This window comes from Artibeus jamaicensis, unplaced genomic scaffold, assembly GCF_021234435.1.
Source record: "Artibeus jamaicensis isolate MK-2021 breed Jamaican fruit bat unplaced genomic scaffold, CSHL_Jam_final scaffold_660, whole genome shotgun sequence".
NCBI classification, from domain to species: domain Eukaryota; kingdom Metazoa; phylum Chordata; class Mammalia; order Chiroptera; family Phyllostomidae; genus Artibeus; species Artibeus jamaicensis.
In genome coordinates this window covers 6,716,056-6,732,058 of record NW_026522052.1, presented here as the reverse complement: position 1 = coordinate 6,732,058, position 16,003 = coordinate 6,716,056, and the positions used below count along the sequence as shown (strand labels likewise).

The 16,003-nt window shown below is 44.1% G+C and overlaps 1 protein-coding gene across 5 annotated transcripts in view; it reads right to left on the bottom strand.

The window, feature by feature from the left end:
- Window positions 1–230: 230 nt before the first annotated feature.
- PRDM10 (PR/SET domain 10) overlaps window positions 231–16,003 on the bottom strand; it is an 87,076-nt gene continuing 71,303 nt past the window's right edge. For 3 of the 5 annotated variants that reach the window (XM_053659438.1, XM_053659440.1, XM_053659439.1), the window contains 6 exons: window positions 15,836–15,979; window positions 12,744–12,914; window positions 11,066–11,207; window positions 8,603–8,770; window positions 5,621–5,724; window positions 231–3,560 (listed from right to left, as the gene is read on the bottom strand). In XM_053659438.1, coding sequence (XP_053515413.1) covers window positions 3,360–3,560; window positions 5,621–5,724; window positions 8,603–8,770; window positions 11,066–11,207; window positions 12,744–12,914; window positions 15,836–15,979 — 930 coding nt within the window. In that variant the 3' untranslated portion in view covers window positions 231–3,359. Of the gene's footprint in view, window positions 3,561–5,620; window positions 5,725–8,602; window positions 8,775–11,065; window positions 11,208–12,743; window positions 12,915–15,835; window positions 15,980–16,003 lie in introns of all 5 variants that reach the window. The other 2 variants (XM_053659437.1, XM_053659441.1) reach the window with 1 other exon arrangement.

Below are 16,003 nucleotides of genomic sequence, written 5' to 3'. Positions count from 1 at the left end.
AGTTGGTAGGCTCTGGAACTAGAAACCACCAAGTGAATGAGCAGAAGAACATCATTCCACAGTCATCATCCATAAATTCTCTCACCTGGAGTCTCTAATCAGACTAGAGTGAATATAGCCAAAACGCTGTAGGTTCCAATAGTGAGAAATGAACAATCTCAGTAGCTCTTGCAGCTTCACACATACTAACAAGGAAGAAGTTTATTTAAAAAAATATTTATTAATTTTTACACCTGCTGAGTAGCACAAGACTATTAACACTATAACTCACTGAATGTACATTAAATGTTCACATTTAAATAACAGGATAGGGTCAACATTTTCAACTCATGGGTCAGCTACCTTTAGCATCTCATGAAGTGCTTTTTGCCCTAAGTGTTTTTCAAAGGATAATTGGAAATCAGAAAACAATTCAAGATCAAAACAATAGCTTTCTCCAGAGTTAACAGTTTTTCATGATAAAATGTCTATTATGTGGGCACAAATCAAACAATAAAAATGTTAAATCTGTATGTAACTCCAAAATTTTCACACTGCACTGACTGCAGTCTACAGTGTCAATGTGTCTTAAGAAAGGAAACCATATAAACATTGGCTGCATACATTTTCCCCCCCAAATTGGGTCTTCAGGTGGCTTATAATCTGCCATCTCTTCAAATCCAAGTCCTTCCGAAAATCGATTCCCTTGGACACATGTGAAGAATACCTGATCTTAAAGCAGTGTCATTTGGCTTGATTGCCACGTGCATCTCTGGTTGATAACATACCAATCGGTTTTAGAGTCTCTACTTCTTCCACATAAGAACAAAAAGAAAGAAAAAAAAACCTCGTACAGGAAGGAGACAAAGAGGTCCTTCCACATGTCCTTCTGTGTGTTTTAAAATTTGAAATAACTGGCATAAAATGAACATTCCATTCAGTGATAGTTTTCTATTTTAATCAATGTTGCTCCTGAGGGGAGGGGAGGTACCTTGCTAATTCAAATTAAAAAGGACCCAAGAGAGCCAAATTTAAGGTATAAAAACTAAACTGGATCTTTGTGAAAGTCTAGTATTCTTCACCTAGCAAGTCTTTCTAAACTGGACCCTAGGTAATTTACAGTCATTACAATGTGGGACTTGTTGACCCAGAGTCAGTATTTTCTATTAAAAACACTGACATTACCTCTTTGTTACTAAAGACATAGAGTCCATTTTCAGTTTCTACACATTTCCCTTTCTCATCTTCTCTTGGGGCCCAAATTTTCAGGATAACTAAATGAATGAGGTCTCAGAAATAAAGTGCAAAATCTACATATTAGTAAAGTTATTTCAATAGAATTGTTTACTTTTCAGAAAGGTTATCTTTACCATAAAGAAGCTACTATCCTTAATTTATAGAACCAGTTTTTACCCAGAAATGTAAATAAAATAAATTAGTGACTTCATTGGAAATTTAAGTTAGGTCTTTCTGTCCTGAAGTGATAAATTCTACCATCAGTAATTATTCTAAAAGTGTGTTAATATATCACAAAAAGTTGTTAAAATACATACTGATCTCTGCAATGTTTTATGTGAACAATTGGAATGTACAGTAAAAAGGAGGAAAATGTTTTCCCCCATTGAATTCATAGCTCTCAAAGAGGAATACATATAAGCAAAACTATCACTGAGGCAGATTTTTTTCCTTTCCCTACTAACAGTGTAATATTTATAAGGATTGGATTTCTTCCAGATCCTTTAATGCAGAGATTTTCAACTGGTGTGCCACAAGAAGTATTAAAACATGCAATACCTGACTATGTAGTCTGGGACACTGATCTTTTTCCCCTTAGGCTGTCAAATTAAAAAATGACAACAGCCAACACAACAGTAGCCGTCTGGTGCAAATGCCCTGTCTTGAACCATAAATATACATACAGGTCATATAATAATGAGTTGTAGCTTATTGGTCATGTTGCATAATAAGGTTGCATCTTATTGGCTAATTCTTGGTACTAGAAATCCTTATATACAATTCTAGGCACCTGATTTTTTAAAAAGTCACTTTGGAGCAAAAAGTGTAGGTAATTACTTTTTTTGTAGTAAGTCAATCAAAATTATACCAATTTTTGCCAATTTGGCAAAATATATATTTTTTGGTGTGCCACAGAATTTTAGTAATTAATTTACGTGTGCCATGAGATGAAAAAGGTTGAAAATCACTGCCTTAACATACTGTAAATGGTCCCCACACTCTTATTTTCCCCTACGTGTGAAGCTGGTCACACGAAAAGGTCCAGATGAGTTGTAGTATGTTTACGGTAAAAGTGGTAAGAAATAAGGAGGACCACTTTGCCGTCCAATCCTGAAGAATGTTCATTTTAAGAAAGCATCAGAAATCCTAAAAGACACTGAACGCTGTGAGTGAGGACTGAATGTACACCTGGGGAGAGAAAGGAATTCATCCTTTACCGATGACTGGTGAATGGGTCCTGCAAGGCAGGCAAGGTTTCAGTGCTTTTTACTTCATATATACACATGTTGTCTCAGTAATTTGACTTGGTACCGACATCACCAATATCTCCTATACCACCACCCCAGAGAAGGGTTGGCAAAGCTTTTACAGTAGGAGTTTCAATTTGGCTGACATCAAGCAGCCTTTTCTCGCACAGGGAGACCACCGTGTGGAACAGTGAAGTGAAATCTCGCAGAACATGGCATTCTGACCTGCTGAGGGCCAGTGCCTGTATTACCAACAGCCTAACATGATTTTTTGCATTAAAAAAGGCAAGTTTGTTTTTTTTTAAAATCATCAATAAGAGAAATTTAGATGGCAGTTTTTCTCCAGAGCATCACTATCAACCCTGTGTCTCATCACTGTTCTCTTCATACTCAGGAGACTCCCTTTGTTAAATCACGACAAACTCAGAAGGGGAAGCAGTTCCGACCTCACACGTGCCCAAAAATGCCCCTTCTCCTTTGGTGCCACAGCTTGGAATAAAGTCCAGTGGCTATGGACTTGTCACATCCTTTCTCCACCTTTGGTACAAACATAATACACCACTTCATAGTTCCACAAAGGAAAAGTAAGGCTTATCAATGTGTTAAAAAAAAAAAAAGAACCTCAAGAGCAAGGTGAAGTTTCTCCATCTTGAAATCTACTCTCCACTGAAAGATCTCCATTCTATGACAGAAACTTCTAGAGTTTGAAGAGTCCTTTTGGTGAAGATGACTTTGATAAAATAAGCCCCTGTGGCTGTATGAGCGTCAAAACAGTTACCTCCAAACTCTTGAGTGAATGATAAATCTTTAAAAAGAGTTCTAAGTGTCAGAAGCTTTCCAATTTACGAATGAGGGAAGACATGATGTGACTGCTTGATTCCAGCTGGAGGACAGAAATTAAGGTTTGGTGATGTGCACTTCCCTGCCCCCGCTGCCGCTGGTGGTGGTCGTGATGATGTACTGCGTGGCCTGCTGAGGGCTGCTGGTCTGGGGGTCCAAGTCACTGTGCGTAGTTGGCTGAGCCTGGACTCCCCCAGAGAGGGCGGAGGCTTGCTTGTCCTCCATTTCTGGTTGGCTCTCTGATAACACATAATGACCCTGGAGCAGGAAGAAAGGTCTTTAGAAATCAGGCCTAAGGGGGAACAGGGGGTCTAGAAGCAGAAACAGGGAGCATGTAAAGGAATATCACAAGGGGAAGCTAAAATAGGCACCTGTGGGAGATGCCTTATCAAAGTGTTTTAGAGGGAATGGACCAATCACAGTAATTGACTACAAAGGTAATTTAAGGGACGACCTTAGTTGTCCTACTGAAACATATAGTGAAGAACATCATATAGAAATTTGCATCATGACAGTAACCTACAGGGCAAAAGAAACATTTGCTATTGTGCTACTCCTCAGAATTTAGCTTCCTAAAATAGGATTGCTACCTGTCAATTAAATCTTAAGATTAATATAAAATGGATCAAAGACTTATTATCTAAAATCTCATTAAAGAGGCAGAACAGCCCTCAAGACAAGTAAGTAGTCAAGATCAATTGTTCCCAGACTGCAGAATTTCAAATACCAGCAAAATTAAAAGTAATGATAAATGGTTCCAAATTCTATTCTGCCAAGCAAAGTCATTTTTGAAATACTACTGCCAAATAAAAGATATTTTAACACTCAAAAGCATAGGAAGAACACAATCTTAGGATAAAGTCCCTCACACATTGAGTAAATTTAGCTTGATGAGACTATGCACTGCTTTCTGTCTCCTCCTTTTTCCTCTGGCCACGACATCTGTCTCACAGACTGCAGCTAGCTATATCCTTACGCTAACGTTTTAAAGACAGAATGTGTTGGGTGGAGGGGATTGGTTAGCTACTAGACTGAGAACAAAAGAAGTCACAAAGGAAAACTCAAGCACTGGCCTTTCCAAGCACTGTCCAGAAAAAAGGCCATAGGCAAATACCCATTTTATCTCAGCCCATATGCTCATCAGTCAACTCTGATTATGACTTGGTACCCCATGTGGCTCTTTCTTCAGCAGGAGGGAGCTGGTCCTCAACCTAGGGTACTTGGACCCCTGGGTGGTCCCTAACTGGGCTTCTGAGAATCTATGACCCCCCCCCCCCCGCCAACAAATGTACATTAAATTTGTGTGTATGTGAATTGTAGCAGGGGGAGGGGAACATCCTTGGCTATCATCAGGTTCCCGAATGAGTTCCTGGCCAAACAATGGTAGTCGGTGGGTCCCAGTGATGGCAAAAACTTCACTGATCACACTATTTTACATCAGTTATTGTTTTCATTGACAGTAGTGTTATTCTGGATTTACACATAGCTCCTAAGTCTAATTAATGTGAGTTTGGATGCTGAAAATGAGCTCTCAGTATGCCGTGAGGTTGGGGGGGGGGGGAATCACGTCTTGAGGCCACTGGACAATCCTGTGGACAATCCCAATTTGAGGCCTCTTGGGAAACAGTCTGCCCCTGCGAACACCCTAACATTCCCATCCACTTAAGAGTAGTTTTATTCATTTAAATTCACATACTCTGTCTCCTAGGAACTTACAGGCAGGTCAGAATGAACCGTGAAGATGAAAACACAGGTTGCAGTTATAATCAACATCGACCTGCCTAACCTAAATATCATAAAATAATGTATGGTAATATTCCTCACCTTGGGATGGCTGAACTGTTTCAAATGGTTTCAAGGAGCCCCTAACAGATTGGTTATGCCATTCTTGCCCAACCCAAGTTGATAACCAACAGTAGTGAAGAGATACACACATTCCAAGAAGCACATAAAAAGGAGATCAATTATGAATTTATATGTATATGGACCCAGGAGGTTCACTATAGTTATTCATGAAATGGGTATTTATCGAGCATTTACTATAGGCCAGCCTCCTGTGCAAGGCACTGAGAATAAAGTGATAAAGAGAAGATGATCCAGCTTTCAGGAAATTCATTATCTATGGGGAAAAGACAGATGGTAAGCCAATAATTAAAATAAACTGCAGTAAGGATTTTATAATATAGCTCCACAGGTTGTTATGGGCACACAGGGAAGGCACTTCTAACTCAGACGTCAGCAGCTGGGGAGAAGGCAGGGAAGGGACAGACCGATGCAGCAGGGTAGACAGGAAAACCCTCAAGAGCAGCACGGCTTACCGGAGTGACCGCCTTCACTTGGCCAGTGGTGACAGGAGTGGCCACACCACTGTCGGTAATCACAAACTGTCCTGGCGGAAGTGTCATCATTTGAATTTCAGATGCTGAAAAACAGGAAATGTCCCCATTTCAGCGGTCTCAGGTTTTACTACGAGTTGTAGACCAGGGACCACAGTCCCCACTGAGACACTGTACTGGGTCTCTTTGCTGGGAGCGACCTGTGATGACCCGATCTGTTGACATAATAAAAGCATCTCTGGCAAGAACTCGTCACATGAAGTTGGTAGAGTTACCAAATATGAAGAACAATCCCTGCATCTCCCTCAAATGTGGCCTCTGAAGACCCATAAAGTCAAATACTCAACGATGTTTTAAAACCTTGAAGATACAAAAACTTACCTGTTAGTTTAATATTCTTGTGTTTTATATTCACATTAGAATTACTGGATTCACAAAAAATCCACTATTGCCTAGCAATCACAAATTGACCTAACGTGAGTTTCATTTCACCACCAGTTACTTATTAAGACAAATTAAAAACAAGTTCACCAAAGCACCCAGTTGAGTCTCTAAGTCATATTTTTGTACTGCAAGGGACCAGAGCTTCCTGGGAAAATGGCTGATTCCAGAGCTAGGGCAGAAAACAGTGTGAACCTAGAACATGGTGTCACACCAGCACGCCAGATGCCATAAAGGACTACAAGGTCACGTGGAAAAAACAGGAGCCAATCCGAAGCTGCTCCCACTAGCTAAAGACAGGACGCCTTGCACGTCACCAAGGATGACCACTGCCGTGGTCTTACACACGTCAGAAGCCAGAAGCACGTGGTGGTGCTGAGACTCACCCACACGTAGCTCTCAGTGGGCATGAGCTTCATCCCAGGAAACGACTCACGATTTCAGAAATTGATGAAGAAAGGAGAGGAGCCAGGTGTTTAAAGCAGTTATCCTGCTATTCCTGTACAAACTGTATGTCAGCGTAACCTGGTCATTGAGGTAAAGTCATGTTCTTCAGTGGAGTTTTCTAGCTAATTAGTATATAAAAGCATAGAGCCAGGCAATAATTTGCAATCCCTAAAGAAATAGTGGACTGAAGGCAACAAGAGGCAACCGGACACTGTGTGCCTCCGGGGGGGAAGCACACACCACCAGCCAGGAAGCCTCAGGGAGCAACGGAACCCGGCTCTGGCTGGGCCCCCTTATCGAACTGCTCGCCCACAGGAAGTGAAAGGGGTGGCAGAAAGCATCTTCAGTGATAAGCTAGGGGTGCCAACAGCAGCATCCACGTGGGGTTTTGAGAAATGCGGGAATGGGGAAAACCCTACAGTACCAATCACCCAGTTCCTTCAACACGCACATTGTAACTCAAAAGACGTAATGAATTGCACTGTCTGGCCCTTATTTGGAACCTGGTATGAATAAAACAACTATTGAAAAAATTTATGAGACAATCACAGAAATATGAGCACTGACTGGATATTTGGTGGTATTAAAAAACTACTGTCATTTATTTTTAGGCACAGTCATGGTGCTGGAGTTGTGGGGGTTTTTTTAATATTCTTTTGGTTTTCGAGGTACGTACTGAAATACTTATGGATAAAATGATATACATTATTGTCTAGTTGGAAAACTAGGAGAGAATGGGGGTGGCTCAGAGTAGACACACTTGGCCTTGAGTTGGTAACTGTTGAAACTCAATAATGAATGGGCCTGGGGACATCCATTGCACTATTCTATTTTTGTATATTCTAAAAATTTTTCCTAATAAACAATCTCAGTTCTAGAATCTTTTCTCCAGGTTAGAATACTAGTTCATACTATTATCCCCAGATCAGAATGCCAGTTCATCAGTCTATCCTTCTTTCATAGCGATTAAACTGAGTATAAATGTCCATCTATTTACCAGGATTCTACTGGTATTTACCATGACTAGACTCAGCCCTCACTGGGCCCACCAATATTTAAGAGAACAGACTGGAGCAATAACTAAATGGAAGCGTGGGAGCCCAGTTCCAAGCTGAACCTGTATAAAACAGCTGAAGACTAATCACGACAGAGACAGACCCTCACCCCCACCCCACACAACAGCAGGGGAAGATCACCCGGCCTTCCTACCCTCTCAGCCCCTGCTCCTCCTCATTCCTACCACTGAGGTCTGTCCCCTCTACTCCTGTTCCTTCTGCATCTTCAGTCACAAAGGTCTCACGCTGCTCAGCTCATCCCCAAGCCTGTTACCTGGTGTGACCTTCAGCAGCCAGCCTTTTACTACTTCTGTAGCACCAATCTCTGGGCTTTGAAAGCAACTACGCATCTCTCTCTCTCTCTCACTAGCTAATAATCTTTCTAGGCCAAGGCCCACCTCCTTAGGAGAGGCAGCCCAGGAGGGTGGGTTAGTGTATCTGGAGCCAGACCGCTTGGGTTCCAAACCTCCATTCACAAGTTGTGTTCCCCAGACAAGTTACTCTGTGCCTGAATACCTTATCTGCGAGACAAATAACCAGTGTACTTACCCCACAGTTGTGAATACTGAATGTGTATACAGGTGGTCTAGAAACTTCCCTGGCACACAGTAAGACCTTAATAAAAGCTGGCTAACATTGCTATGGTGTGGTGTTAGTGATGTGAATGTTAATTTTTGGTACACCCGGGGTCTAGCACACTGACTGATACACAGGCATTCAATAAATATTGGTGGAAGAGACAAGTCAGTACTACCTACATATCCTACATCCATCTATCCTACCATGTATACCACCTGCCTACACTTCCTCCAGCAATGTCCCTAACGTCTCCGAACTGGGTGGCTCCTGAGTGCTGCCTTGAGTTCTGTCACGAAACCCGTTCAAGTACATGCACTACAGAGTGAAGAAAATGGTCACTGATACTTTAATCCAGAAAATCCATCATAAAGCTGATGAAACGATGACCTGCAGCTGCAGGCTCCCCACCCGTGACGTACAGCGTTACCCCCTCATTTCTTACAGTAGCCACGGAAGGAGTTCCAGGTGCTGGGCAGGTACGTGTGCTGCACAGAGGTGCCCTGCTGCTGCTGCTGGAGAGCCTGGCCTTGTGCCGACGCCGCGCCCTGTATGTGGGAGGGGCTGAGGCCCTGCTGCGTCTGCTGGGCCGAGGGGCTCAGAGGCTGCCCAGCTACCTAGAGAGAAGGAGAACGCAAGAGCGAGAACTATGAATGCCCAATATGGTTAAGACTCACAAATACCTGAAGAAAATCAATCAAGCTCAACTGAGTTAAATATTCAAAGTACCACTGTTAAAATAATAACATTTTAAATACAAACAGAATTAATGAAAAGTAATCATAACAATAAAACCCTACTTAGTCTTCAAAGGATTATCTCCAAGGCCATCCTTGGCATCCAAAAAATCAATTTCAGAAAGCTTATTAGAAGCTAAATGAAGGTAAATATAAATTATCTATACTAAATGAAGTCAAAATAATTGAGAAGCTAATAACTTGCCTGTGCCGCAAAGCCAATCTGTAACACAAACTGAAGTCACAGCTCCCATTGAAGTGTCCCGACAGCCCCACAGACGTCAGTGGGGCTGTCCCCCGTCAGAGAAACGTGGGGACATCTGTGCAGAGGCTGTCCCTGCCGCTAGAATAAGGTCCGAGCTCCCCCTCTGCCATTCGCGCCTGCCACGCTCGAGTGCCAACCTACCTTTCCCAACCTTTCCCCCAAACCTCATTTCCTGTTACTAACCTCAACAGCTTTCTATAAATTCCCCATCTCTGTGTTTGCATTCAAATGAGACCACGTTCAAATCATAATGCCTTCTCCAACAACCACGTGAAAATCATACGTCTCCTTCAAGACCTGCCTGATTCAAACACCACTTCTACAAGAATGTCCTTGATTCCCTGCTGACCATAACCTTCTGAACTCCCGGGACTTGCCTACGAGTCCACAGGGCTCTCAGACCCAGGCAAGAGGGATCCCTGCAGCCGAAGAAGGGATCGGTTGGCCCTTCTCTCAGGCCTCGCTTTGGGGACCACAGCCCCCATTCCCTGGAGAAATGGCCTTGCACCCACTTCAGGGCCTTTACAAGGCTCTTCCTTGGGTCTATACCCCACTGGGGTCCTGGGTTCTGGATGTGGACCCCTCTAAGGCATTTGGGCCCCCGAGACCTAGGGGGCAGCTGCAGGATCACCATTGCAGGGGTGCAGACAACCACGGGATTGCCATTTGCAGGGGTGCAAAGCTGGCACGTGGATCAGGGTGTCTGTGTGGGTATGTGGGGCCCTGGGAGGTGCAGGGCAGAGCCTGGGTGAGAAGAAAGGGGGAGCAGTCCTAGGGAGGGGGTCCCTGTGCCATCAGAGTCCAACAAGGACTCTGCGGGGAAACTCCTGGCCCTCAAGCCTCAGGTTTCTTCGAGAGACTTACAAGTGCCACTAGTGGGGGTGGGAAACCTGGGGCCCCTGGACAGAGAGGCTGCCTGCACTGGGAGACAGAGCGAGAGGCCTCACACTGGGAGAGGGGGGTGGTGAGGCAGCCAGGGGGCCAGTGGCACGGTCCCCTCTCTACCACGCCTGCCACCAATAAACAGGAAAGTAGAGAATGCACATGCGTGGCCCCAGCATCTCCACGGCAACTGGAAGGGCAAAGAGCTGGCAAAAGAGGGAGAAAGCCTTCCTCCCAGCTTCTTCCTGTGAGAGCTGGCAGCTGCTAGTGTCATCCACAGTGCTTGGCAGGAAACACAATTAACTTGAATTGGCACCATCCATGAACCATGTTATTTAATATCAACCGTTACTTTACTTGTATTTCCCAATCTTTTCATCATAAAAGTACATGTGTCAAGCAGGAAGATAGAACGTATTTTAGTTAATGGTTGGTCAGCTTGATTCAAGACTTGGAAGCACGCCAACACGTGGCGCACAGGCGTCATCCGTACCCTCGCCTGGACCCTGTGACTGCCGGGGCGGGCCTGCAGCATATCCATGGTAGGATACCTTCCCTTCGCATCCTCTTACTTACACACTTGTGCTGTCTCCCTACTAGACTCTAAGCTCCTTGAAGACAAGACCTTGGAAAGTTTCATGAGAACAATAAGGACTTTGTAAGTTTTTTTTAATGGATCTAGCTAAGCTATCTTGATAACAGAATCAATATAACAAACAAATAGTACTCCTCAAAGTCACTGTTCCAAAATTATAGAAACAACTTAGCAATTTCACTCTATTACCTGGCCATTAGGAATAGGAAGCAAAGACCAAGTCATCTCCAGGACATCGTATCACAGGGCTGCATTTGGATACAAGCCAATCACTTAATGTGTGTCCATAATACCAACGTAAGAATTAAGGTCCAAAACAGCAACCTCATTTGAATAGTCAAGGAGACTAGGTCTGAACATAACATCTCTTCACTCATTAACTCTTTGCCTGAGGCCACACGAACCCCTGTGAACCGTTTACAGAGCCACATACCTGGGAGGATGCGGCGGTGGTGGTGGGCTCGGCAACCTGGATGTGCTGCACCTGGATGGCGTGCTGGGTGTAGGTCTGAGGGTCGTGGAGCTGGCCCACGTCCACGGTGGACTGCTGGGCCTGGTGAGGGGAGGTGGCCTGGAGGGCGGGAGAAAACAAACACATTCCCATGGAGGTTAAGGGAAATCTTTCCAGAGCAAAAGTCTGGCCAAACCAGTATCCCGACAGAAGTGCAAGAAGAGATTGAACTGAGATCCAGCGCTTCCTCCCAGACAGCTCACCGCTAAGCCAAGCTGGCAAACATTGGAGAGAAAGACAGTTTTTAAAATTAAGCTCATAAAACATAAGCCACTAATACTACTAAATTCTGAAAGAGAAGGAACCAAAAGAAATATAGCTTTTAATTATAAGCAGCATGAGAAGCTCTCAAGAATCGAAAATCTTTTTCTCTCAAGTTTCAATTAAATTTAATGACCCACTCTTTATGAGTTAAAAGATATCAAAGAAGAGAATTTGCTTACAGCCTGGCACTATTAACCCAACGGAACTGTGGTTCCTGACCTTTTATGTATCACAGACATCCTGGAAAGTCGGGCTGAAGTACGAACCGTTCCCCAGAACCACGTGCACATGCGTCACGTTACACGGCCAAGCCCAGAGAGTCGTGGGCTCCTCCCAACTCTATAACTAACAGCCTTCTCATAAGAAAGGTGAGATGAAGGTCAGAGCCATGCAACTTCCAGTTTCCTGCTCTGGTGTAAGAATCCAGTTTTCAGAGACCAAATTATTTCAAAGCAACGACTCTTCAGTTGAGCCTGCAGGACACCTGCCCAGCATCATTAAATGAAACTGAGTTCTGGGGGCTCTTTCTTCTGGCTCCCTGATCAGCAAAAATGAGCTACTGATTGCCTAGCAGAAGGAACACAGTTAAACACCTAGACCAGCAATTTTCAACCTTTTTCATCTCATGGCACATATAAACTCATTAGTAAAATTCTGTGACACACCAAAAAATGTTTATTTTGCCAATCTGACAAAACATAGGTATAATTTTAATTCATTCATATCAGGTGGCTAGTGTTGTGTTGGCTGCTGCCATTTTTTATTTGACAATCCCAAGAAAAAGAGGTCAGTGCCCCTGACTAAACAGCCAGGCATTGCATGTTTTAAAAATTCTTGTGGCACATCGGTTGAAAATCACTGGTCTATGTGATAAGGTACTGACTAATTATTAAAGATTGGGTGAAAATGACTCTTTATGACCTCCTACTGATGTAAGCCATTTGATGACTAGGTCAGGGCTTGTCAAACTGACTCCTCACAATGTAACGAACCTGGGTGGTCAGGGGTGAGGACTCAGAAGAGGCTCAAAAGGGTCTCTGTGGGGACGGTCCTGCAGTAGCACCGCTGACAGTAGGTGCTGGAGCCTGAACTCTCAGGACTACTCCAGGCAGAAATTTCTGACGCTACTAAGCCCACAGCCCTTTGTAGGCTATGGCAGGGAAGTTGCATAATGCCTTAGACTCAGAATTTACACACAGAAGCCCACTGCATTGACAGGTAGGGTGCCAGGCCGGCTCTGAGAGCTGGCTGCTTCGGTTAGCCTCAGTGCCCTGTTCGCTGGTGACAATATGGCATTCGTGTAGGTAAAGGGAAATAAATGCAGTCCAGTACCGGGGCCACTTGCACCACTTGAAGCTGAATGTGCTGAGGTTGCTGAAGACCAGATGTGGACTGTGACACGGGGATGTACTGGATCCTCTGGTAGTCCCCTTGCGGCGTTCGGTAATCTGTTGTTAAGGTCTGGGACAGTTCTGTCATGGCTTGAGTCAGCAGGTCTGTTGTCTACAAAATTGACACAAAACACATTAGTTGATAATGGTACTTCAGTGCTCTTAAATCCTACAGAAATTTAATGTGCATCACTGGTGGATCATGGAACTCACAAACTAGCCCTGAGCTCAGATGAAAAAAGTTCCAAAATGAGGATATGCTGGAAGCTCTCCTACATATTTACATCTCTCTGTCTATGTGAGGCCCCACAGAGACAACCTCAAGGTTCCAGCAATCTTGCAGCCAGTGAGCAGCACTGGAAATTTCTTTTTTTAATTATATTTTATTGATTATACTATGTCCTAATTTCTACCCCTTTGCCCCCACCCCGACCCAGCATTCCCCACTGTCTCAGGCCATCCCCCCACCATTGTTCATGTCCATGGGCTATGCATATAAGTCCTTTGGCTGTTCCACTTCCTGTACTGTGCTTTACATCCCCATGGCCGTTCTGTAATGACTTACTTAGACTTCTTAATCTCCTCACCTTTTCACCCATTCCCCCAAACTCCCCTCCCATCTGGCAACCATCAAAACACTCTCCATGATTCTGTCTCTGTAGTTGTTTGCTTAGTTTGTTTTTTAGATTTAATTGTTGATAGATTTATGTTTTTTGCCATTTTATTGTTTGCAGTTTTTATCTTCTTTTATTTCTAAAACAAGTCCCTTTAACATATCATATAATAATGGTTTAGTGATGAGGAACTCCTTTATTTTCTCGTCTAAGGAGTTCTTTATCTGCCCTTCAATTCTAAATGATAGCTTTTCTGGGAAAAGCAATCTTGGCTGTAGGTCCCTGCTTTTTATGACTTTGAATATTTCTTGCCAATCCCTTCTAGCCTGCAAAGTTTCTTTTGAGAAATCAGCTGACAGTCGTATGGCAACTCCCCTGAAGTTAACAAACTGCTTTTCTCTTGCTGCTTTGAGATAGTCTCTTTATCTGTCACCTTTGGCATTTTAATTGTGTGCCTCGGAGTGGGCCTCTTTGCATCCATCTTGTCTGGGGCTCTTTGTGCTTCCTGGATATATATGTCTATTTCCTGCATCAAATTAGGAAAGTTTTCTTTCACTGTTTTTTCAAATAAATTTCCAATCTCTTGGTCTTTCTCTTCTCCTTCTGGCACCTCTATGATGCATATGTTGGATTTCTTAAAGTTGTCCCACAGGCTGCTTACACTATCCTCATTTTTTTGGATTCTTTTTTCTTCTTGTTGTTCTGTTTGTTTGCTTTTTGCTTCCCCATGTTCTAAATCATTGATTGAATTCTTGGCTTCCTCCACTCTACTGTTAAATTGTTCTTTATTTCAACTAGTGTGTCCTTTATTTCTGACTGAATCTTTTTTATGCTGCTGAGGTCCTCACTAAGTTCCTCGAGCATCCTTATAACCAGTGTTTTTGAACTCTGCATCTGCTAGATTGCTTATCTCCATTTTGTTTAGCTCTTCTTCTGGAGTTTTGTTCTGTTCTTTTATTTGGGCCATGTTTCTTCATTTCCTCATTTTGGCAGTCTCCCTGTGTTTGTTTCTGGATTTAGGTAGAGCTGCTTTGACTCCCTGTCTTGGTAGTGTGGCCTAGTGTAGTAGGTGTCCTGTAGGGTCCAGTGGCACAGCCTCCCCATCACCCAAGCTGGGTACTCAAGTTGTGCCCTTTGTGAGGGCTGAGTATACCTTCTGCTTAGTTGAGGTTTGGCTGCTGTTGGCAATTCAATGGGAGGGGTTTACCCAGACCGGTCAGCTGCAAGAACTGGCTATGACCACTTACCACCAACCTCTGCTCTCCATGGAGGGTCAGCTGCACAGGGTCATGGTGGTGTGCTCCAACATGTTCTATAGCTGTCCACTGGGTGCACTGGCCCTGGGGTTTCCCAGTTAGTGCAGGCAAGGGTCAGCCCTGACCTGCATTTTGCCTGGGGCACCATGCCTGAGCTATAAAGCAATCTGTGATGGCTGCCACTTGTGCTGGGCTTGGAGATTCCCAGGCAAAGCTGTGAATCTAGCCTGGCTACTAGGGCCAGGCCTGTGGCTGAGGCCAGCTATTGGTTGTTTGAGAGGATTTAGAAAGTTGTGAAGCATGAGCCATGATCACATGATTCATATAAAAAAGTAGCTTGGGTGGGCCTGTAAGTTGGGTGAGGCAGAGTCTCTGGGGATCTCCAAGGCACATCAAACAGTATTAGCCAGGTTGATGGAGTCTCATATATGGTGCCAGCTTGCTGGCTCCATTCAGGGAGGGTTTAGAAAAGGGACAATGGCCTCTGCTCACCTTGATGCCAGATACTTTAGTCCCTTCCTATATACCACTGGTGCCTTTCAAGCTGCTACTCCAGTGCTAGGGAGTGAGTCTGAGTAGGTGAGTCCATGTGTGGGTTCTTTAAGAGGAACTGCTTGGGGCTCCAGCAATCTCTTCCACCAACTCAATCTCCACTGATTTTTGCAGCCAGAAGTTGTGGAGACTTATCTTCCTGGCACTGGAACCCTGGGCTGGGAGCCTGGTGTTAGGGTGGGACTCCTCGCTCCAGAGATGTCCCTCGTTAATTTTTATCCACCACATGCAGGTGAGGGACCAGCCATCTGCACATCTTCACCCCTCCTACCAGTCCGGATGGACGTGGTTTCTCTAATTCCATAGTTGTCAGACTTCCATTCAGTGTAATTTCTGATGGTGCTGAGTGGCGGTTGCTCTATTTTAGTTATAATTTTGATGTGGTTGTGTGAAAAGGCAAACCATCTCTGCTTATGCTGCTACCTTGACTGAAAGTTCAGCACTGAAAATTTCTTGCTACCCCTTTCACAGAGGAGACCCAATTGTAAGCATCATAAGCACAATGGGCTACATTTGCAGCCAATGAAATAACAAGATAGACCTGGCTTTGGCACTAAAAGGCAAGCAGAGAACTGAAGGTGATGCAGTGAGCTGACCAGTCCCGCACTTACCACCACCGTCTCTCCTGTGGCACTGTCCGTGGTTAACACGGCGGGTGTAGCGCTGATCACAGCTGTCGTCAGGGGCGTGTGCAAAGCATTAGGGAGCTGGGCATACTCTGGGTGCTTCTTCCGAATGTGTTGTACCATCTTGGTCTGAAAAAGCATGACAAAACCCAA